Below are 23,801 nucleotides of genomic sequence, written 5' to 3'. Positions count from 1 at the left end.
AAGAAACCTCTTAAGACATTTGGCTGTAGATGCTAAACATGGATACATATTTCCACACAGCAGCTACCACCACGGGATGCAAGCTTATAATAACTGTATAAAAGACAGTTTAATCAACGAAATAAGTAGGACTGTTGGAAAAATGGGAGAATATCAGCTGTACAGACATTCAGTCTGTCTTTTTTTTAAAATTAAGGTGTAGTAGCTGGTATACCTATCCTTTATAGTTTAGCATGTCCTTTTTATGGTAAACCTACATTTCAGTCTCAAGGCTAAGATTACTACACCAATTTGACGGGACAAAACTGAAGAGGACTTCATCAGATGGACTTTCCATGTTTTATATACTTAGAGCAAAGAAAGCATTCTTTTCTGAATGCTACACTTATTTAAATACCCGTGCCATCAGCATATAGAGGACACCTCTGAGATGCCACCTGTGCAGTAATTCAAAGGAGATGTGAAAGTGTATGATTAATTGGCTTAAGTGCGTTAAAGAAGACCAAACACAAATGTGTTTTTCATGTTAGGAAACATTTGTAATTTAGTTTTTATTACCAGATATTTGCTTGTGTTTTGATAAATGGGGACAAAAAGTAGGAGGACAGGGTGGGCAGAGAGTAACATAGACAGACACAACAAAACTGAAAACCTCCACACCAAGAGAACTTATTGAGGTTCATCTGTAATGCTAAGGGAATGATATGTTAATGGAGCACCGGCAGAGATATATTTCAGGGGAAACCACACTATCTGCAACAGGTTACTAGTTGAGTACTGGATTATGGTATTAACAAATGTGAAATAGTGGTAAATAATAGTTGCAGCAAAGACACTACTGTACTGTTACTGTACTGTACATCCCAGTACTGACACTCACTAGGCAACCTTAGTTATATCTTTATTATATATCTTTGTAGTTCAAAATGCTCTACAAATTGACCTTGCAGTTCAGGGACCTGTCACAAGATTAGCTGCCACAAAATTGACTCACTTAATCCATATTTGTTCTGCAGCCAGGGGCAGTGTCTACATATAATCATTCTGGGACACAAGTAGTGACCAATACAAAATAATAAAAATACCAACATGCCCATACTGTAAAAATGGTCTACAAGCTAGAAAGAATGTCAATGTACCATGCCAACCAAACCCCATACAGAATATAAAGAGCGCTGATGTACAGTCAAGACACTTGGTCTAAAGGGAGCTCTTAGAATTAAAAGTATCAATCATGAATAAAAGCAATGTCTTAAACATTTGTCATTGTTTCCTAAAGTCTTTAGCTCTAATGGTGTTTGCATTTTGAAATAAGTAATATATATGTATTAAAAGCCTACTTTTTGTGTATGCCATGGGAAAAGTTACCTTTTCTCCGTGTTCCTTCTCTTATCCTTAACTTATCACTCTAGTGTGGTTTAGTTACTGGTTGTAGTTGATTGGTTCTGGAAGCCTTTGCAAGTATGGATAAGAAGAAGGGAAATAACTTTGGGACAGGAAATTAAATAATGCCGACTGCACCACCTGCTGCCTTATAGCATATCTTCCTTGAGGTTAATGCTTAAATTAAATTCTCCCACAAAATTCATACTGGAAAAAAAAATGAGACCAACACAAAAGCAACATTTAGCTGATACGTTTCAGCCAGCAGGATATTAGGCTTCTGTACTAATAGATATACTGTTTAAAACAAAGGCAAGTAATCCTAAAATCTTTAACGACTGAAGGGCCAGCGGGAATAATTCCAGTCATAACAAAACGTAATTGTTTTGTAACTACGCATATGTCCCTTTGCAGAAGAAAAGATGCAGGAATTTGCATTTTAACCAACTTACGTTATGATAAATAACTAAAATTTAGCGGTTTGTCTCCATTAGTAATTAAGAAGACCCTGAAACGTTGTACTCTGCTGGCATTTTTTCATCAGATTTCAGTGTAGCCTCCAGTGTGTATGTAATTGCACTGTACTGTAGGCAGCTTGCTTCTAAACGCAGACCATATGGCATCCTCACAGGACTAGATATCATTTTTTTTCTCTTCAGTCTGCAAGTCAGTTCGGTCACTGTCTTTCTTTCTCTATCTGGAATAATTGAAACAGCTGATCTAATCCTTTTTGGAGGTGAGAAATTCTCTTTTGTCTTTTGCCTGAACATTTTGACTTGATTCTGAATGAGCTGCAATACATCTAGCAAGCAAGCCGATGTACAGAACAGATCGTTGAATGGTCGCCCGAAAAAATGATTAAGTGATTTTAAATTCTAAAATGACAGACAATGACGACTTGTAGGAAAATAAGCAAATGCTTGTCCTTTAGTTTTAAGATCAATGTTTAGCCCTCCAAAAAAAAATATACATATATTTTGTTTAATTAACTAGACAGTCGAGTTTGTCAATTCAATGAGGGAGATAAAGTTATGTTGAGTAAATGATAATGAAACGCAATCCCACCAAAGACTGCAATCTAATACATTTAATCTCCGTTTTTGAACCATGGCTAACATATCTCTGTTTTTATCTCACCTTTTCAATTGCAGTGTATGGGAGCATTGCGATTAAATTGCTTGTGATACCATTAAACCATTTCAGTGGCAGGGAAAAAGCAATATGTTGCATGCCATTGTGTCACTTATAGGATGAGAACACATAAGATTTGAAATTCTTATTATGAGCTATGCCAACTACCGGTGTGTGTGCAAAAACTAATAATCAACAAATATATCACAGTGGAAACAAATTAAAATTAGGAAAATATATAATCACAAAGTATGTCATATATTAAAAGTAGATAAGATTGGCTTATCAGGAGGAATACCAATTTATATTGCGTATACCTAGTTCTCAGTGGATAACTTCAAAACATTCATAACTAGGTGGTAATTCATTTTCCAGCAGAGGACTGACCCTATTTGATATGAGAAATTCACATAATGACAGAATGACTATTTTTAGCTTTATCAATTTCAAAACTGCCGTAAGGAAAAAAAACAAAAAACTAATGACGTTGACAGAGAATTCATTTGGGTAAATTAATACTTCATTTAGTATTCTAGCTGAAAAAAAGATCTTTTGTCCAGTCTGCACAAATAATCTCTATGGCAACTGTTCCTGCAGCAGAAGAATTGTTTCATTAGGTACCTATCTTTTTTTTTTTTTTCCTGTGAATCAATCATTCAAGGTATCTCGAAATATTTTAGGCTATATGAACAAAAGCCCATCTTACTTGTGGAAGACTACTGACCTTTTGAGCCCCAGGTCGGTAATCAATAGATTGCATTTGAAGGGTTAATAACCAAGGCATAAAGAAATGACGAAATCTCATGCAAATTCACGCTTATGCCAAATTATGGAAGAAGTTATTATTTCATATAAAAAAAAGTTTATGCCACCAGAGCTGGCATGCTACAAACTAGTAGCATATTCATTTGTCTTGTGGCTTTGTTTGTTTTTTCTAAAGCTAGAATTATTAATCTTCTGGAGCTATGTCACAACCTTTTCATCGCATACCAAGTTTATGAGCTTGGAGAAGAGCCAAACAGTTACTGCAGTCGATGCTGAAAGAAACTTTCACCCAGCAGCTTTCAGTTCATGGTACACTAGACACTCAACAGAATAGATTGTGAGCAGACTAATAGAATAAAACTGTACCTAAAATGAAATACAGAAAGCGGTTAAATCACATTTCAGGTTTTTTTCATGCAATTGTTTAAATCTATTTTGTGTCTAAAAGTAGAAGGTCAGAGGCCGAGAGGTGATGTAAGAAAGGTATATCTTCACTGAGAGGGTGGTGGATGAGTTGTGTTGTCTTCCAGCAGAAGTAGTATAGGGTAACACAGTAAAGGAATGTAAGTATATATGGGACTGGGATGCAGCTATCCTATTCATAAAGACGAGGACCAGGTGAGGATTGATGTCTTACAAAAAATAGAAATAAACAATATCGACTAGATGGGATCAAATGGCTTTTTATGCATTCTGATTTAAATAATTATTATTTATTGATTAATATAATTATTGTTTTATATAGAGCTGTACAATGCTTAAACAGGACATATAACATGTCAATTTGGATGGAAAGAAACAAAAAGTGAAAAGGTGTTAACATTTTTGAAAAGTGGTCTCAACATTGCAACAAATAGAATGATATTCCTGATTGAACAGTTGTATGTCGGTATGGGCAGTTTTCAAATATTGTACTAGAACATTTTTTATTCATAATCCCATATGTTTTTGTGTACAAAATCCAGCTCTGTAACTTTTATTTTAAAACGTAGTCTTATCACCATAGAAACCATTTAGATGTGCCTGTCAGCAAGAACATTTAATTGATTGTTACGTTGCTTCTAAATAATTTAAGTGTGTACCGGTCATCTCTACCGCAGAAAAGACAATAAAGAGATAAAGTGCAATAGATCGGCAACATGAAGCCTTTGTTATAAACACATGAAGCCATCTATTCTTATACTTCTGTTCTGAGTTGCGTCCCGATATGATAACTTTAATTGATCTCTTTTTGTAAAAGAAATAGGGAAAAACTTAATTGGCAGAAAAGTAAGCAGGGCAAAATCTTTCTAAATGTTATATAATGCATCACAGATCCTGGGGAGACATTAAGGCTAGAAGGTTATGTGCTATGTCCCTCCCATTTTGGTAATCCAATTTTCACAATAATGGAATAACAAGGTTAGTTCCCAGAACTCAAATTAGAGCTATGACCAGAAAAGTTGTACAATGTACCTGGGACGATTATGAAGGAAAAGGTTTTTCAGCTGACTGCACTAAAACAATATGAAAGAGAACTTTGGAAGAAAGCAAATACCTTGCTCTTAACTGTCCCATTGTTATGAACAATTTTAATTGGAAGGAACAATTATTGCCATACTTTGACAAGGCACTAGTCTTAATTATGGTTAATTGATTCTTCACACACATACACATTTTATTAATGATCTGAAGATCACATGATGTATTATTCAAGAAATGACATAACATCTTTTTGATCTAAATATCTACCACTGTATTGTACGAACTGGAAACACCATTCAGCCAACACAAATTTATTGGAGATAAGTAAGAAATTGTGACACATCTGCCAATTAATCACAGTGTTGGTCTTTAATAATAAAAACTATAGTGATCTGAACTTATTAGCCTCACAGTTTAAGTATCTTATGGTGCCTGTAGACAACAAGAAGGCAGATAAAGTAATTTGTTCAAAAAGCCATAATGGTTAAATATGTTCTCTTTTAAAAAAAATCATGTTTAAGCTTTTAAATATTCATCCATATCCCAATAGGTAGATAGATGTCTGTATTGTTGTATTGGGCTTGATCTTTGAACACATTTGAACAAGCACAAGAGTTATTATTGATTCCTTTCCTTCATCCTACAAATTTTGTCCCTAAAACCTGCCACTTTCATCCACATTACACCTCAAAGAGTCTTCCTTTTTTCACCCAGCAAACAGCTAAATTTTCAATCATTTCTCCCATATTTCTTTGCTAGCTTTCCATAGCCTGCATGTAAATACAGACTGCATGGGTAGGTGCTTGATTTTATACACCTTAACAGGTGCATTCCAATACTTTTGTCCATCTAGTGTAAGTTTCAATTGCACAAGGAGAAAAGCTTTGATACATTATGGCTATATGCAATATCAATAATACAATTTTTATGCTATATACAAAAACAACTGAAAATATCATATATTGTCTACTGTGTACCTTCCCTTTAAAACAGAAAAAAGAAAATACTATTTCAAAAACTAAATATTGTACTATTTACTTTCAATTCTGTTCGGTTCTGGGTAATCCGTTAGGCAAACTAGACATTAAACTAAGAGCCCATGAGCACTGTAGCTATTGTAACATGCAGAAGGAGTGCATTTATTATGTGTGTATGTATGTGTGTGCTTAGGTAAAGGTAGCCAACACACATTTAAAGTTAGTTTCTGGACACACACACATAATAGCTACCTAGAGCTGCAAATTGTGCTTTAAGTCACTTATGATATTCATTAAAAAGCACATCCATGTATGTATTTTTCATAGGTAATTTATTAAAAATGTCAACAAAAAGAATTACACCACAATCTTTTATTGCTTCAAGTTGTTCTCAACAGCAAAAAGCCTTTTGTCCTTCAATACTAATAACTCGATTAGTGTCAGAATTTAGAGAATTCTTTTAAAAGTGCTGAACTGCATACTTGTTCCTCTGGGAAGTAGAAAATCTGTCAAGCGGCAACCTGAGTTGACTTTTCTCTTTAAATGAATAAGCGAGACAAAAGAAGCATTTGAATTTAGCATGAGGATCTCTGTAAAAAAACAAACCATATTCGACAACGAAAAAAGTATTAATATAATTACATTTAAATATTTAGAAATTTAGAACAGAACAACGGGTCTATAATATTGTGTGTATCCTATTTAAATATTGTAAATATGGTGAGCAACTATGTAGTTTTTTAAAAATTTCAATGCATAATAGTGTCCATTTTGCTTGCATAACAATGTATTTTACTGCACTTGGTGCAGGCATTCCAGAGGAGGCCCCTACCGGCGACCAATAAAGTCACTCGTATGGAGCTTTAACTCCTAAAGCCTCCCCAGTGCAAGTTTTGCCCTCAGGAGTTGAAGGTCTGTATGTGTGATTCTATTGCACCAATGATTGATGTCAGAGGAGGCCCCTGCTGGCGACCAACAGAGTCGCTTGTATAGACCATTAGCTCCTGGAGCCAGAAGACCAATAGTCTCCCCAGGGCAAGTGGTGTACATGCCCTGTTCTTTGCCACAGAGACTGGCAAAGCAGTTGTCATTCATTAGTTTATGGCAGAGGAGCCCCCTGCCAGGGACCAATAGAGTCGCTCTTACGGACCTTTAAAATCCTGGCGCCAAACCTGGTGCATATTGTTACCGCTTTAACCCCGTATGAACCATTGCTAGAAAAAAAACGAACACGAAGAATGTACACGAAAATTTGCCAGAAAAGAACATGGAAACGGGTGAATATTCATGGAATATGAAGGTGGTTTTTTTTTTACGAAGACGAACACGAAGACTTGACCGGCGCCCAAGTCTACTTCCTACATATGCTTTATAGCACTCCCACAGCCAAACTGATGTTCAAAGCAATTTGAGTAGCAGCACCGATCACATATAAAACAGTATTGTTCAGCTACCATACATACCATTGAATGGTGTTGCTCACATTAATTTCAATGAGAGTTTGCACTCAGCTTGCACTGAGTAGAATGGGATTCTACCGAGCATGTGCAAATATACACACAAATGCTTCATGTTTGCGGTAGATGCAGTTGGGGAGGAGTTCATTAGACAATTGTTTAATTTTCTAACTCTGATAACTGAAAAATCCCTGTACCTATTTACAGGCAATAAAATACAACGGAGTCCATGCATAATGGAGTCTAATATGAATTTGGGCTGGAGTGGACCTTTGAAGACTAACCAGCATGAAAAAATAATCTGATATAACTTTGTTAGTTTCCCTGTATGTTTTTTTCTCTCCTAAAAGTACTGTTGTATAAAATGAAGGAAAACAAGGCAAGAGGAGATAATAGCAAAAGTGATGACATTTGGACATCCAGCAGCTGCATGTGAAAATTAAAGTAAAAGGTACATCTATTATTTGTTTTAAAAACGTAAACCTACTCATAGTTGAGTTCCCTCCACTTCAAAATATAGACTACATATCCACCGATCCAGAACCCTGGATTTACCTCTTCATTCCAAGATCATCTAGGTCAAATCTGGCCAAGGGGCACACCTAACACCACCATATAGGTGGCCTATGTGTCTGGCAGTCCATTTGATTGTTAGAGAACAAGTAAATGCAGGATAGGGGGCTTTAGGCAGATTTTGCCTAGACCTCTAAAAACTTAAGGACAGACATGTTTGCAGCATTCTTGGAATATGTCAAGTTGGTAAGAAAGTATATTCAGGGATACATTTAATCTAGGTATTTAAATCCCCTTTTACCTTCATCTAAATCAGTGCTATCAGAGATATCTTAGACTGGTTGAATTTGATGAATTTATCTCTACTTACTATGTAATTGCATAGTTAAATTATTGTAAGAGTCTGTAGATGACATTCCACACTATGAGGAAATGAATGCCTAATGATAGAAATCACTTTACTATAATAATACATCATTTTATAGTTAATAATTCTAATAAAGAAACACTTTTTATGTTATGCCATAGGTTTAAGAAAAAATAATTTTTAATAGATGAAACAGGATCAGGCACTGCTCCTTCCTATAATAAGTGGTGTTTATCGGTCACCGAGACTTGCAATCCTGCAGAGTGTCACGATTTCAGAAATTAATTTGTAATTACTTAACATGAGGAATTTGAGGCCAAAAACTATTAAAATTTCTTAGGTTCGTTTTTGTCCCTTTCTTTTTCGGGCAACAAATTTTGTTCCCTCCCCATTCCTTTGGCCTATAATTTGGGGACATTTTTAATTCTCACTCTCTCACACTTTAATTCTTGTTCATTCTTTATTTCACACTCTCTTAATGTTACCCTACCTTCTCTGAAGACCACTTTCTCTTCTGCATCTTCTTCTTCTTCTATCTTTTGTTCTCTCTCCTTTTCTATTTTTAATCTGCTATCTTCAGTCTTCTATCATCATCCACATCTCCATAGACATGATCCAGCGGGAACTTCCACCAAAATGCCAGCACTTGATTACCTCTCCCCGATCCTTGAAGTACCGCCATTTTGGAGCAAGTTCTGGCCGGGTTATGTACACAGAGATGTGGATGAAGATAGAAGATTGCAAATAGCAGATTGAAGAGAGAAGAGAAGATAAAAATAGAAGATGAAGAAGATGTGGAAGTGGTCGTCAAGAGCAGAAGGGGTCCTCAGAAGCAGAAGGGGTCGGCAGAGAAGGTAAGAAAACCTAGAGAGCGTGAGAGAGTACGATGAGAACAAGAGTGTGAGAGTGTATGAGTGAATGTGAGTGAATCTGGACTTCCATATCGGGTGAAAATTACTCATCTCTTTGGTTTGTATATTATGAATACTTCCTTACAGTCTTCCTTTGTACACAGTGTGGGGTAAGAGAGCAAAGAATGGGCTGGCACCTTCTGGCCCGCGGGGCAAGTAAAGCAAAGTGGCCCCATCGCCCCCTTGCACCCCAATATATGCACTGGCACACATACTGTATGCACACACACGTTCATAAATGTACATATTCGCGCTAACACACATGCATATACTTACACATACTTACACTAACATACACTTACTCATAATCTCTAACACACACTTACATACTCATGCTAACACAATACATCTTCTCAAGCCACTTATATATACACATCCATGTTAACACACAAAAAACTTACACATACACATCCATGCTAACACATAAACACATACACATCCATGCTAACACACAAGGACTTATACATGCATATCAATGCAAACACACACAAACATTTACACATTTATATTAATATATATAGATACATTGTCGTTCTAACATACATACTTCCTCTCTTACCCTCTCTCTCACTCACTCTCTCCCTCCCTTTTGCACTACCCTAACTTCACTGGCTAACATTAACTCTCTCTGGCTGCCCGCACCCTGTTTAAGCAGCCTCACTTTCTCCGCTAGTTTAAATAACCTTGAGTTAGGTGACCCTCATGTGTTCCTGCCTTCCCATGCTTGTCCAAAAACTGTTCACAAAGGGCCAGTCTGACCTCAGCAGGCCCCCTGCCCCCAGGCCACCCTGTTCCTGTAAGAAAATGAGGATGATGAGTAACACTTAAGGGACTTGTTGCCACTTCTCATATATATGTTTTTTTATATATAATTTACTATGTAATGTATCAACTAGATGTACCATATGTCATTATAGGTTCGTGCTTTTATAAGAATGTATTCAATAATAAAAGTTTGACATTTTTTTCCTTTATGCAACTGAACACTGTATTACATTAACTAGCCGAGAAACTGTTTAATCCGAGTTCAACCTTAATGAAACAATAAAAACATACAACTGACATTCGGCAAGAAACTGAGGATGGGAAAAAGTCACAAGGTGAGCAAGGATTGAGAAATCATGACAGCAGAGGCAAAATGGAGCCACCAGACAGGATCTGGCAGTTTCTTTTGCTAGAAGTTAAATAATTTATTGCATCAAAACTCAGAATGTTTGTTTTTATCTCTTACACACAAGGATGTTTCTATGGGACAGAAAACAAACATTCTTAAACAAACGGTACGTTTTCCATAAAACTATTACTCACTCCTCAGTCACTTGTAGTTAATAATATAATGAAGGGGCAATGTCAATTGAACAGAATGGTAAGGGGATTTTAGATTGTAACGTAAACATGTAATTTAGAAAAGAAGGAACAAAAACACAGTTGGCAAGGATTGCTGATAATAGTAGGAAAGCTTAGGTGATTTAGGAAGCTTTCTATTTCTTTTAGTGCTGAAGAAAAATTACGAATGAACGGAAATCTCATGCACTTTGGCACTAAGAATGGCCAAAACATTTGCAGGGCACCCTTATTTCCTGTTTTTTTTTTATATATTTGTTTTTACTTTTAGTAGTGGTGCGCTGAGGATACTTGGTGAAACATCTATTCCAACTCATTTGCAACTCATAAATAAATTGTCGTTACAAGTTTTGATTGTACCCTTTTCTATATCCATGCCTCCCAACATTTCAAATAGCCAAAGAGGGCCACATCGCTTTTAGGAGGTGTTTGTAGAGTTTTGACTAGAGAGGCAAAGCTTTACCAGGACCTTGTATGTGACTTATGCATGGGTATTTACATAACAGGCATTTCAAAGATGAATAATGTATTTTATTTATTCAACCTAATTTATTAACACAGTTTCTATAAATATAATTGAGATTATTAAGCTTGTAGGTAGCTCTATACCCAGCAAACACCCTAAGCCCTGAAAAGAGGAGGCATTGGGAAGGAAAGATTGACCATGGGATTTATGTCTAAAAGAGAGACTGTCTGTCTTAAAAAGGAACTTTTGTGAGGTAAATATATGGTATCTATGGTATTACATTATGTGGTTACTAACACTTTTCAGTAAAGTTGCATGTTTTTGCCACAACAGCAGCTAATCAGTTGAAAAATAAAAATATGAAGTTTCTCTCTATATCTATGACCCTTTTGTTACTTCTGATCAGATTCTCAAATGTAGTAACAACCATGATCTTTTTTTCTACCTACGAAGATCCCCCCTCCCAAAAAACTCTCTATAGGAAGGCAAAATATTTTGGGTGATTCTATTGATTTCATTAATACAGTGCTGTATTAACTCCCATCAGCATCCCCTTTCCCAAACCCTTCCCTATATCTAGTCTTGCCCTAGTGCTAGCTGTAACACAACATACATTATTCTGAAAAAAATCACCGGGCTACATATTAACATTGCTTATTGCCTTAAAGCAGTTTTTAGAACACTTTTCTGCAATGCCAGTTCCAATCTCTGGATTGTCATAAGACCACCTGAAAATGGTTGCACCAGAATTGCTTTGTATCAATAAACCAATGCATTTAAAATCTATAAGTTTTCCTCTATTTTTCTCTACCATTATATACTTGAAGGACATAATATGGCAACACTCAAACTCCACATTAACTGCAGGCTGATTGTAACTGATGGCTGCAATAAAGCTTGTCTTGTATTATAACACTATACATTTCTGTTTTTTTATGTTTACTTAAATATTTTCCTCTTCTCTGTCTAGCTCTGCACATGTAATTACTGGGCTTATGTTGACTAGAAGAGAGGAAATCTTGGCAAACGTGCACTGCTGTTTTGAAGCACTTCACCAAGGAAACTAAAGGAGTTACGTGCTGTGTCGTAGGCAGGGATGACATGAGGAACAAAAAAGGCATGTTGCTGAAGATTGTGATTACAGCGCAAAAAAGATTACAGCACAAAAAAAGGATTTTTGCACATCAGTGGAACACATCAAGATTTCATTTCTTATGCCAACCATTTTTACACAACTAGAGGATTTGTTAAACATAGCGTTTTTGTGAACAAATCATTTCGTGCCAGTTGGAATATTAGTTAGTCGAAAGGCTTCAGAAATCATTATCAAACAGAAATTTTAATTTGTTAAAACAAGTAAGGAAAATTTGTGATGACTACCAAGCTCAATTCTCACTGAGCCATCAATATCACAGGTCATAATATATTATAATATGATCAGTGACGTATTCTGGCCTAGGCCGACTATGCCAAGAGCAAAAACCTCCCTGCTACCAAACTGGGGGAAGACCACCCTTTAGGGCGATCAGAACCCCAGTATCCCACTGTGCAATGGGACGGTTACGGGGGAGATCTCGTATCTACCCAATTGGCCCATTTACAATATGGAGGCTGTGACATAATAGCGTGCCTTTTTTAGGCAGTGTAGACTCCGACGAGAAGGTAAATGCAATGATGAATTATAATAAAATATAATAAAATAATATCATATAATGGCGATTTTTTTCTTCCTACCTCACGTGCCGACAGTATTTTTCTTCTTTAAATGGTGCAGCCTTTGTGAAAGCACCATGCTGTAAAATTTTTGGCTTTTCATTGTCCAAAGTCTAGGGAAACAAATGAAAAAAAAACTTTTAAATAGTCTGGTAGTCTGGCATAAAATATGCTCAAAAGTGCATACCCTGGGAGAAATTGTGAAATGTTGGAATTGATTTTAAAAATATGACTGATCATGCAAAAAAAAAAAAATTTAACATAGAAACATAGAAAGTGATGGCAGATAAGAACCATTCGGCCCAACCAGTCTGCCTAACCTCTGAGTACTTTCCCAAGTCATTGGCCTTTTCTTATATCTAGCTATGTTTAAACGGCTTCACTGTATTAATATCTACCACTTTTGCAGGAAGGTTATTCCATACATCCACTACCCTTTCAGTAAAGTAATATTTTCTGATGTTACTTTTAAACCTTTGCCCCTCTAGCTTAAGACTATGGCCTCTTGTTGTGGTAGTAAACCTCATTTTAAATAAACTTTCTTCCTATATCATGTTGACTCTCTTTAAGTATTTAAATGTTTCTATTATATCCCTCTTGTCATGTCTTTCTTCCAGGCTATATATGTTAAGATCTTTTCCTGGTAAATGTTATCCCGTAATACATGAAGCATTAAGGCTAGTGATTATAAAAAGCCATTTATTATCACATAGTTGCTTGGATCCTTTTTAACTCGTAATGATAAGAGGTATCACCCAAATGGCCCCGATCAAAAGTTTACATACCCTTGAATGTTTGGCCTTATTACAGACACACAAAGTGACACACACAGGTTAAAATTGCAATTAATGGTTAATTTCCCACACATGTTGCTTTTAACTTGCAGTTAGTGTCTGTGTAGAAATAGTCAACGAGTTTGTTAGTTCTCACGTTTGTTAGCTCTAAGCAGGCCGTGAGCCGTGGGGAGCAGAAAACAACTGTCAAATGACCTGGGTAGCTAGGTAATGGAACTTTATAAAGATGGAAAAGGATATAAAAAGATATCCAAAGCCTTGAAAATGCCAGTCAGTGCTGTTTAATCACTTATTAAGAAGTGGAAAATGCAGGGATCTCTTGATACCAAGCCAAGGTCAGGTTGATCAAGAAAGATTTCAGCCACAACCTCCAGAACATTTGCTCAGGATACAAAGCAAACCCACAGGTAACCTCAGAAATACAGGCTGATCTGGAAAAAGACGACATGGTTGTTTTAAGGAGCACAATACAACCATATTCGTACAAAAATTAGTTGCCAGAAAGAAGCCTTTACTGCGCCAATGCCACAAAAAAAGCCAGACAACACCTTGACACACTTACAGCTTCTGGCACACTGTAATTTGGAGTGACGAGACCAAACTATTGCTTTATGGTCACAACCGTAAGGGCTATGTTTGGAGAAGGGGGAACCTTGTGAAAATTGATGGGAAGATGAATGCAGAATGTAATGAGAAAATACTGGCAGAAAATGTGCATTCTTACGCGCAAAAGCAGCTCATGGGACACTCTTGGACTTTCCAGCACAACAATGCCCCAAAGCACAAGGCCAAGTTGGCCCTCCAGTGATTACAGCAGAAAAAGGTGAAGGTTTTGGTCTCCTGAACTTAATATCATTGAGCCACTCTGCAAGACGACCAAACTCTTTGTATGGCCTCAAGGCATTTTGCCCTGACAAATGGGCAGCTATACCACCTGCAAGAATTTGGGGCCTCATAGACAACTATTACAAAAGACTGCATGCTGTTATTGATGCTAAAGGAGGCAATACACAGAATTTAAGAACTAAGGGTATGCAGACTTTTGGACCAGGGTCATTTTATTTTTTCTTTGTTGCATGTTTTTTAGCATTGTATCATTCTGTTATAGCCTACAGTTGAATATGAATGCCATGATAAATAAAAGAAATGTGTTTTGGCTGCCCACTCATGTTTTTTTTTAAATATGGTACATATATTACCAATTATCCTAGGGTATGCAAACTTTTGAGCACAACTGTATATATATATATATATATATATATATATATACACACTCACTGGTCGATTTATTAGGTACACCTGTTCAATTGCTTGTTAATATAAATAGCTAATCAGCCAATCACATGGCAGCAACTCAATGCATTTAGGCATATAGATGTGGTCAAGACAACCTGCTGAAGTTCAAACCGAGCATCAGAATGGGGAAGAAAGGGGATTTAAGTGACTTTGAACGTGGCATGGTTGTTGGTGCCAGACAGACTGGTCTGAGTATTTCAGAAACTGCTGATCTACTGGGATTTCCATGCACAACCATCTCTACGGTTTACAGAGAATGGTCCAGAAAAGAGAAAATATCCAGTGAGCGGCAGTTGTGTTGATTTCAGAGGAGACTGATTCGAGATGATAGATAACTAGCAATTTTTCATATTAGTAACTAGCAGGGCCGGCCTTTGGTGTGTGCGACCTGTGCGACCGCCGCGGTGTCCGCTGCCGCCAGTAGCGTACCTAGCGGGGGGGGGGGGCGGTCAGCACCGGGTGCCGCTCATCAGGGGGGCACCCGGCACCCCTCCAGAGACGGACAGTAATGTCCGCCGCTGGAGGAGCAGGCTCGCAAGGGAGCGGCTCCCTTGAGTGATTTTAGGCCGGTTCAAGGATCTCCCTTGAATCTGGCTTAAAATCACTCAAGGGAGCCGGAGGTCTGTTAAACACCTCCAATACCGCTCCCTTGTGATCCGCGCGGCAACAGCTGCTGTGCGCCGGGGTTTGTTGTCAGATCCCGGCGCACAACACTGAAGCCGCGCCCACCGCTGTCCGTGCCCTCTGACCCGGAAGAAGACAGAAGAACTGAAGAAGAGGAGCGAAGAGAAGGAAAAGGAGCTGTAAGGAGAAAAGAGGAAAGGTATGAAAGCATTCAGTGAGAGTGAGTGTAACAGTGAGAGTGGATTGGTATATGTGTGGATTAGTATGTGTGTGGATTGGTATATATGTGTGGATTAGTGTATATGTGTGGATTGGTATATATGTGTGGATTAGTGTATATGTGTGGATTGGTATGTATGTGGATTGGTATATATGTGTGGATTGGTATATATGTGTGGATTGGTGTATATGTGTGGATTGGTGTATATGTGTGGATTGGTATATATGTGTGGATTAGTGTATACGTGTGGATTGGTATATGTGTGGATTGGTATACGCGTGGATTAGTATACGCGTGGATTGGTATACGCGTGGATTGGTATACGTGTGGCTTGGTATACGTGTGGCTTGGTATACGTGTGGATTGGTATACGTGTGGATTGGTATATATGTGTGGATTGGTATATATGTGTGGATTGGTGTATATGTGTGGATTGGTGTATATGTGTGGATTGGTATATATGTGTGGATTAGTGTATACGTGTGGATTGGTATATGTGTGGATTGGTATACGCGTGGATTAGTATACGCGTGGATTGGTATACGCGTGGATTGGTATACGTGTGGCTTGGTATACGTGTGGCTTGGTATACGTGTGGATTGGTATACGTGTGGATTGGTATACGTGTGGATTAGTATATGTGTGGATTGGTAAGTGTGTGAGAGTGATGGGTGTTATGCTGTACCATTTCCAATGTCTTTTTCATGTTCTAATTATGCTCTAAAAGTACATCATAACTCCCATCACTCTATACTGTTCCATACAGTGGCAGAGCTGGGAGGCAGAGGCCTTGCACCCCCACCGCAGGACTCCTGAAAGGTAAGTGAACTTCAAAGAGGGAAAGGGTAGATAGTTAGGAGGGGGTAGATAGGGAGTGAGAAGGGGTAAATAGGGCAATCATACTCCTATCATGCCAAGTCTGCGAGTACATCCTGGAATCTGGGTATGCCTGGGCATGATAGGAATGTGATTGCTGTTAATTATATATATATATATATATATATATATATATATAATATTGTTATTTAATTGTTTTGTCCTATTTTGGTGTGTTACTTACTTGTTAGATTTTTTTATGGTGTGGGGGGGTCATATTCGGTTTTGGCCAGGTAAATGCTGCACTTTTGGTTTCAGTCCAGAATTTGTTTCGGTGCATCCCTACTACTAAGCCAGACAATGAAGTGGTAGGCCTACTCCACATCAATGTTTGGCGTAGTATATAGTGATTGGGATTTTGTTCAGGCATAAAACACCAGATCACCAGCTGCGGCCCATCTCTAATGACTGCGCTGTGAAATTCAAATGAACAGTGATGGGTGAGTATTTTTTTTCCCCTGTCAGAAAAGACCACGTTACCTGTGCCCAGGTAAAGTATATTCCCGCACCACGGTATATTTTGGTGTAATTCACACCCTTTTACCCCTGGGGACCCAAAACAGGGACTGCCAGCAACGTCAGCGGGACTGCCCACCGATGTCAGCGGGACCTCCTACCAACATCCCGCAAGAGGGGATTCTGGGTAACCGGAGCCAGAAATTTCTCAGGTATGGTGATAAGTTCAGGGTCTTCTCCCTCAGATTTCCTCCCCTCAGGCCCCTACTTTTCAGTGGATACAGTTGGCAACAGCAGCTGTGACACATGTGCAAGTTGCAATATCTGTTATTTTAACCTTTGCTTTCTAAGGCCTATAATATAAATATGTAAGGAAATATATATATATTTTTTTGCTTTCGTACAAATAAGCAAGATAGTCTACTCAAACACTCCTGGGACCAGTACTCCTTTGCAATATAATGCTATAATTACATGTTTCTTTGTGAGCCATATACATAACATGGTTGGCAGCATTTTTGTTATTTACTATAGCAACAGGAGAATGAATCATACACCACATTTTAATACTTTGTACATGCAGGATACTTGAACAAGATTAATGCAATCAGAGCAATATCTTATATCATATAATCATGGTATGAACAAGTTGTATTCAGCAGTAGTCCAAAGGAGTGCAGTGCCATAGCATAGTTACTAACACTCCTCAATTTGCAGGGACATGACCAGCGCACTGAGTATAAGCTACTGATACCCAACCCCAAAAAAAAACACTGCATTGGAATTGTGAAAGGCCACAGCACTTTATTAACACAGACATACTGTGACACACAAAATCTGATATATAAAGAAAACTGGACAATGAACAGATAAAGGTGACAAACAGCCCTCCCAACACTTAAGTCAAATAACTAGCCGATACTCCAGAAGCTGTATATATGTATTCAGCAAGAGGATCGGCAAAGTAAACCTAGAACAGACCTTACTTCTTATACTTAAAACACTTCCGACATTCCCCCCAAGCCGTTCAATCTACACTAGCAAGGGGATCGGCTAACTCCAATTCCCCAAGGACCCTGCCCATTAGGGAACATTTAAACAAAACATCCATCAAATGGCCGCCTTTTAATTGGGACTCTCCAGTTTTCCATTAACTTCTTTAACTTAAACCTGAAAAGACAGAAAACATAGAAAAAAACACAGGGAGGAAGGGAAACTTTCCTCCCTATTAAAAGAAATGTAACAGAGTGCCAAATAGGGGGATACTTATATAATACTGGCATTGAACAACCCAATGCCTGCCATTACCAGCCTGGTGGTGCCACTCAGCAATAGATTCAAGTTCATTTAACCCCTCTACACCTGAGGTAGTTAGGCTGATTAATGTCTATTTGAGGATATGTGGGATAGTCTTTACCAGTCTGGTATTAACATCAATACTGAACACCTGCTAGGTATGTTTTGTGCATTGGTATAGCAACCACATTGGCCATGATAGCTGCACATAGGATTAATAATCAAATGGTAGAATATGGTGACTACAATTAGAATGGGATCACAAGTATACGTTTTGCTTAATTACCTCCAATGCTTCATCAATTGGGTTGCCTACCAACAGCATAAACTTTGTTAGATCTGGCATTTTAATGGCCAGATGGGTCAGAGTGAAGAAGATAAAACAAGCAATAACCTTATATATATATATATATATATATATATATATATATATATATATATATTACATATATATATATATATTACACTAGAACAGTGGGAGAATTTAAAGTCACACAAAATAACAAACAGGTACAAAAGGAGAAGAGGGCCCTTCTCTTGCAAGCTTACAAACTAGTTGGTGGTAGAAGGGGAAGTGAAACATTAGGAGAGAACTGCATGGACGGGGATGACTTGGTAGGGTCCAGATGATTTGTTGACGTTGATTGCTTAGATGGCTTGATTAAGATGATGGCTTTTGACAGTTGCGTATGAAGGAGAAAGTCTGATGGAATGGGAAAAGTCCACAAAAGAGGTACAGAACGGGTGGAAATCCTGAATATAGGAGTGAGAAGAGTAATGACAGTAGAGGAGAGATGCAAGTCATGAAAGGAACGAAGAAGGGAGTATTTAGATAGGAGGGTAGAGATATGAAGGGGTGCAGAGTTGTTAAGGGCTCTGTAGGTTAGGGTCAGAAGTTTACATTTCATTCTGAAGGGTGTGGGAAGCCAATGGAGTGATTTGGACAATGGAGGAGCAGATGAGGAACTGTGACAGAGAAAGATTAATCTAGCTGCATTGTTGAGGATAAATTGGAGAAGTGAAAGGCAGGAGAGGGGCAGACCAGTTAGAAGGGAGTTACAATAGTTCAGTTGGGATATCACAAGGGAGGAGATTCATATTTTTGTTGCTTCCTGTGTGAGCAATGGGCACATTTGGAAGATGTTTTGGTAAAGGTGGCATGATTTTGTGACGGACTGGATATGGGGGATGAAGGAGAAAGCAGAGTCGAGTGTGACACCAAGGCAGCGAACTGTTGGATAGTGGAGTTGTCAACAGCAGGAGATATGTCAGGAATGGTAGACAGAGCGGATGGACGGATTACCATAAACTCAGTCTTGGTGATGTTGAGGCTTTAGGTTATGGGACACCATCCATGATGCAATTGCTGAAAGACAGTCGGTGAGGAGAGTTAGAAGAGAGGGTGAAAGGTCAGCAGAGGAAATATAGATGAGGTTATCATCTGCATATGGGTGATACTAGAAGCCAAAGGAAGATACCAGTTGAAAGAGGTGTAAATGGAGAATAGAGTAAGCTCAAGAACTGAGCCCTGAGGGAAATCAACAGATAGGTAGGGGAGAGGAGCAAGTTCAAGTGATCTATATTTGTATATATATATATATATATATATATATATATATATATATATATATATATATATATATATATATATATACATATATCAGGACATAATAACAAATCTGTTCCTTAGCAGGTCTAAACATTAGTAAATACAACAAGAGATTAACATAACAAGTACATCCTCACTGCCTTCATTGGAATTAAGATGCTAAGTAACAGTCAGGTGCTGCTAATCAAATCCCCTTGATTAATTGATCATAAGCAAGTGTGACCACCTAAAAGCCGAACTTTTAGCGGTTTGCTGGTTTGGAGCATTCAATGCCAAGGAGGAACTACTTGCTTAGAGAAGCAATTATCGCTGCCCATCAACCTGGGAAGGGACAATTTGAAGTCCATCATTCTACAGTGAGAAAGATGATTCAACAGTGGAAAACATTCAAGACAGTTGCCAATCTTCCCAGTGGACGCCTCATCAAATTCACTCCAAGGTCCGACTGTGCAAAGCTCAAAGAAATTGCAAAACAACCCCTAGAGTTATATCTCAGACTCTTCAGGCATCAGTTAGGTTGTTAAATGTTAATGTTCATGACAACAGAATTAGAGAAAGAGTGAACAAGGTTTGTTTGAAAGGGTTGCCAGGAGAAAGCCTCTTCTCTCTAAAAAGAACATGGCAGCACGGCTTAGGTTTGCAAAGTTGCATCTGAACAAACCACAATACTTCTGGAGCAATATAATTTGGACAGACAAGACCAAAGTGGAGACGTTTGGCCATAATACACATCGCCAATACTTTGTTGAAAACCAAACACAGCATATTAGCACATATACCTCACATCAACTGTCAAGCACAGTGATGGAGCGGTGATGATTTGGACTTGTTTTGCAGCCACAGGAAATGGGAACCTTGCAGTCATTGAGTCGACCATGAACTCCTCTGTATTCCAAAGTATTCCAGAGTCAAATGTCCATCTGTCCAACAGCTAAAGCTTGGCTGAGTGGGTCATGCAATAGGGCAATAATCCCAAGCACACCACTATATGACAAGATCATTGTGTAACTCAATGATTTAATCATCGCTTACTAAATATTATATTCATTTTGGAACTTTGCACAGATCACATTGGGAAGAAAAATCAGTCAATCAATGCTTCTCATCACTCCCAACTTGGACATAGGATATGTTAAAGTAAAAAAAATGTATAATAACAATATTATTAACCTATTAACCGTTTACATTATATTTGCATATTTTAAAATATTTTTTTATATATATATATATATATATATCTGTACTATGTACATCTCTTTTGTTTTTGATGCTTAAGAGCAATCATTTAAAAAATATTGACATCTTTCACTATGTATTTACTATATATTATAATTACCTTATAGTCAAAAGCTGATGATTATTCATGTTATGAATGAGAAAAATAGATGCTTGTTTATTATAAAAAAAATACTGATACAATGATCAAGATGTAATGTACAATTGTGACCAAAAATGTTTTTTCCGTTGTTCTAACCTTTGCTCAGTAGCTGCAAATTATATTTTATGTGTGTCACCAAGAGTAGAAGTCTCTATGAGAAATATTTAAGAAGGTAGACAAGAAACTGCAAGGAATTGCAATGTTATTTTGCTTAAAACAGAAGAAGCAGTTGTTTGGAGAATGATGATGATTTTTTTTTCTAGACGCATGAGGCTGAATCTCTCCATAAATACTAGATGTTTAGATATGTAGGAAAGATTGTGGAATTCTTTTGTTTTTGCATGGGGATTTAAGCTGAAGAAATCAAGAAAGTAGTATTTTCTTTGGCAAAGTACAACAATGATTTATATTTGTATGTTGCCACAATGGGAAGGGGTAATCCTTTGAGTATTTCCAACTATTATGGTGTGTTACAAATCTGGCAACCATTTCTGAAAATTCACAGGAATGAATGAGAGTACTGGAAAGACTCAGACTGATGCTCATATTGTAGATTTTACTCTGGCAGATCCAATGCATGTTTGTATTTATTTCTTCAGCATATATTTTAAAATATAATTGATTTCTTCAGCATTTATTTTAAAATAAGTGTGGGGGTTTTCACGGTCAACAAAAGGTTTTTTAGAATACTCTGAGAAAGTGACAGTACAGGACCCTTCATCCCCCAACCCCAGCTTTCCCTTTAAAGGTCTATACAAAAACCATTTTTATGACTTGATGTCTTGGGACTATGAAAGGTGACCCAAAGGAATATGGGAGGGTGTTAATGTGTAATGTTGTAAGTGTCCTTTAAGAAGTGGGTCTTGAGGTATTTTTTTGAAGGACTGAAGGCAGGAGGAAACATAGATAGGCTAGGGGAAGGCATTGCAGAGGATAGGGACAGCCCTTAAGAATAATGCCCTTATCAGTTCACACAAGTGGCCACCGAGTGATAAAAACAAAATAAAAATACTTCCCAACTTAATGCAGCAGCAACCCAAGAAAACACACTCTGCAAAAGTTCCACACAATAGAGATCCACCAAGGGGAGTTTGCACAGTTAGGAAAAAATATGTGCCATTGTGTCCTGTCTTTTTGATTTTAGATATGATTGATTTTACGGGAAGAGCCTGTTTTCATTTAGCCACTTCTAAGTACATATATCGTACATATTGACTTTTTTGTTACAACCATTCTCTTATCTTTTGTCCTAACTATGCAAGTACCCCCTGGTGGATCTAAAGCATACATGAGAGCCAGAAATGAGGAGAGGACAGAAGGAGATCATTGGATGAATGGAGAGACCCGTTATGAGTATATTTAGATATGAGTGATGAGATGTAAGTAGGGCAAGCCTTTGGAAGTAAGAGTCAGAATTTTTAAATGAATCCTGAAGCGCACAGGTGTATTAATGGTAATACACCTGGTAATAATGGTGTATTATAGGGGCAAACATAAAGTGCAGCGCTCCGTTTGTAATAATGTTTTTAAGATGGAGATGTAAGAAAAATGATGATGACCCAAAGTGCAGCAAAAATAACAGTGGTTGTTTCCACACATGAAACTGCTAAATTGAACCAAACGGTCCCCTTCTGTTAATATGCATGGGTTTTATCATTCATTTTTATCATTGAAGTTTGTTTGTACTACAGGAGCAATTTTGGAGGATATAGTTAGACACTTTTTGTAGAAATACAGTCCTTTTGGTGCCTCATTTAGTAAATGCTGCTATTAACAGTAAACAATAAATTCAAATGTTTGAGTTGCCAGTTGTCAGGCCTCCAGCCCTTCATCATACCCCTTACCGGGGTCTTCGGCTGGACGCCGTGCTCCGTTGCGGGGCGGACTGCTTCTTTGGCTTATTCCTTCCATCTGGTGCCACCCTGCTCTACGCTCCCTACCTATCCAGCAAGCACTCCAGTTGATTTGAAGGTTATGGCAACTATAACAAGTTCCAACGTCAAGTCTGAATTTATGATGAACAATAATTCACTTTTATCACAACATCAATGCTTTGTATTCATGAACGTTTTAGTTTCCTTATTACTTAAGTCAAACTCCTAGGAAAAACTAAGTTACCAGAAAATCCACCCACAAAGAGAACTTGACTGCCAACTTCAGCATGATTAAAGTCAACTCAAGTCAACTTGAAAGCTACCTTTCAGCAAGTTACAGCTTGCATGCATTCAATAAATATTGCTGCTCAACTTAACAACCAATTTGACTACCTACTCAAAAGGTAAAGCCAACTCCTGAATTTCACAATCAACTGAGAAAGATTCTACAATTTGACAAAACTATCTTATCTCCTTAACCGCAAGTTAACTTAAAAAACCATTAAACTCATCAACACATCTGCTGACTCAATAGACACACAGACTCACATGGCAGAACTGGACTTGATGGCAGAATGTCTGGCTCAACAGCACTCAAATGAAAAGCAACTTGATTTTTTTTGTGAAGAGTTGACTTGTGTGTTTTTAGTTAAGCCAGCCACATATATTCGACTCAACTGGCAACTTGTACCTTAGTGAACTGAACTGCCCAAGTTGAAATGGAGAAATTCACTGACCTTGCATAATTCATGCAAAGAGAATAACACTTTCATGAGGCTGGTGAAGTGAAATATGTCTACTTACCTTGAACCACCTGCAGTTTTATTCAAATACATGTACGTTTAATTATTTAAATGTATATTTTCACCACAAGATGGCAACACATC

General features: G+C 37.7%; 1 protein-coding gene across 1 annotated transcript in view; it reads right to left on the bottom strand.

Moving 5' to 3' along the window:
- The window catches only part of LOC128492590 (dynein axonemal heavy chain 3-like), a 428,956-nt gene that overhangs the window by 401,965 nt on the left and 3,190 nt on the right, over positions 1-23,801 (bottom strand). The window contains exon 2 of the mRNA XM_053465187.1: positions 12,513-12,604. Within this exon, the coding sequence (XP_053321162.1) occupies positions 12,513-12,604 (92 nt within the window). The remainder of the gene's footprint in view (positions 1-12,512; positions 12,605-23,801) is intronic.

Source organism: Spea bombifrons, chromosome 4, assembly GCF_027358695.1.
Source record: "Spea bombifrons isolate aSpeBom1 chromosome 4, aSpeBom1.2.pri, whole genome shotgun sequence".
NCBI lineage: Eukaryota > Metazoa > Chordata > Amphibia > Anura > Pelobatidae > Spea > Spea bombifrons.
This window is presented reverse-complemented; position numbering and strand designations above follow the sequence as displayed.